The sequence below is a fragment of the Calcarisporiella thermophila genome (genome assembly GCF_041956535.1).
Source record: "Calcarisporiella thermophila strain CBS 279.70 unplaced genomic scaffold VTP21scaffold_17, whole genome shotgun sequence".
NCBI lineage: Eukaryota > Fungi > Calcarisporiellomycota > Calcarisporiellomycetes > Calcarisporiellales > Calcarisporiellaceae > Calcarisporiella > Calcarisporiella thermophila.
In genome coordinates, this window is record NW_027192207.1 from 1 (window position 1) to 1643 (window position 1643).

Here is a 1643-nt window from a genome sequence, read left to right on the forward strand (position 1 = left end):
TAAAGTATCTCCGGAAAGTTTTGGGGCACCTTAAAATTTTTACTTTTACCTAAATATTTCTCTACAAACAACGTCCATATAAAAAACAATTAAAGATTTGAAAACCCCACTTCCGCCGTTACCATTACATATACAACTGAATATCCTTTGCAAACTCTCTTCAAGTGAAATATTATTTAATCCACTTATAGAGATTTTACATGGTGCCAACATTTTATTCTCTTTCTTTACAGGGGCATTATAATGAATACTCAATAATTTGTATAAATAAAGTGCTCTCCGACTGCCACTTAGTATATCCTCCTTTTGCCTTAATAACAGCTTGGATCCGTTCTGGCATCGTGCGGATCAATTTCATACAATCCTCCTGAGTGAATGACTCCCAGATAATATTCACCTTTTCCCACAGATCATCCTGACTCGTTATCTTTGGGAATCTGCTCCTCAGACGTCCCTTTAGCTCAGCCCATAAATTCTCGATGGGGTTAAGATCTGGTGATTGTGAAGGCCAATCGAGAACTTGGACTTGGTTGTTTTCAAACCATCGATCAATGAGTTTGGCTTTGTGCTTGGGGTCGTTGTCGTGTTGAAACACTATTTCTTGTTTGCTGAGATTATACAGTTGAAGCGTGGCTATCATCTCTTGGTTGAGGATTCTTGAATATATTTCAGCGTTAAGATTTTCTATTATACGACTTGCCCTTCCAATGCCTTATGAAGTCATGCATCCCCATATCATAATGCTTCCGCCACCGTGTTTGATCGTTGGCTGTATATGGCGCTCTTGTAGTGGTTCATTACGCTTCTTCCAGAACCACTCTCGCCTTTCATTGCCAAAGATGCGTATTTGGCACTCGTCCGAAAATATGACACGGCTCCAATCTTCAACGGTCCAACTGCTGTATTTCTTTGCAAATGCCAGTCTCCTAAGGCGATGCCTTTTCAATAGAAATGGTTTTTTTCTCTTAACCCTAGCTACATAATCATTACGATGGAGTGCTTCACGAACAGTATTCACGGAAATAACCTCCTCAGTTGTCTCGTTCCAAAGCTCTTGCGCCTTGACTGCGTTCTTACACTCTCCCATCGCCACGCTTCTACATAATCTATTTTCACCGCGGCTGGATAACTTTCGACGGCGACCCATTTTCTTTCTTGGAGAATTGTTTGATGCATTCTCTTTATTCTGGAGTATTCTTGCCATGCTACTCTTTCCAATGCCTTCTCGGGCGGCAATTTCGCGTATTGAGTATCCTTCTTCGAGGAGGACGGATACGCGAGCACGTTTACTTGGAGTGATTCGAGGCATAAGGCTTGTTTTTTTTTAAAATAAATAAGAGTATGATTAGCAGAAAATATGGAGAAACTTTCGAGCCGTGGACACCTTTAGATATCGAGCTACAAGGGTACAAGTCTACCCCGGTTTATATCGGTCAAAATTGTCCCACTTCATTTTTCATAATAAATCGGTATATCCCTGTAAAGTTGCAAACAAAATAGTCCATATTGTAAACATCGTGAAAGCAGATACAGATAGTTCTTAAAACATAAATAGTGTTTATTTGAAATAGAAATTTTTCAGGAAATATGATCAATTTATTAAAAATAAAGAGGTGCCCCAAAACTTTCCGGAGGTACTTTAT

The 1643-nt window shown here is 39.4% G+C and overlaps 2 protein-coding genes across 2 annotated transcripts; both read right to left on the reverse strand.

The window, feature by feature from the left end:
- Positions 1-238: 238 nt before the first annotated feature.
- On the reverse strand, positions 239-640 carry VTP21DRAFT_3227 (uncharacterized protein; the record flags this gene model as incomplete). The annotated part of the gene is made up of 1 exon (XM_069393507.1): positions 239-640. The coding sequence occupies one exon, from the start codon at positions 638-640 to the stop codon at positions 239-241; it is 402 nt and encodes a 133-aa protein (XP_069249231.1).
- Positions 641-712: 72 nt separating this feature from the next.
- Positions 713-1309, reverse strand: VTP21DRAFT_3228 (uncharacterized protein; the record flags this gene model as incomplete). Its single annotated transcript, XM_069393508.1, has 1 exon — positions 713-1309. One exon carries the CDS (start codon positions 1307-1309, stop codon positions 713-715), a length of 597 nt encoding a protein of 198 aa, XP_069249232.1.
- Between the last annotated feature and the right edge of the window lie 334 nt (positions 1310-1643).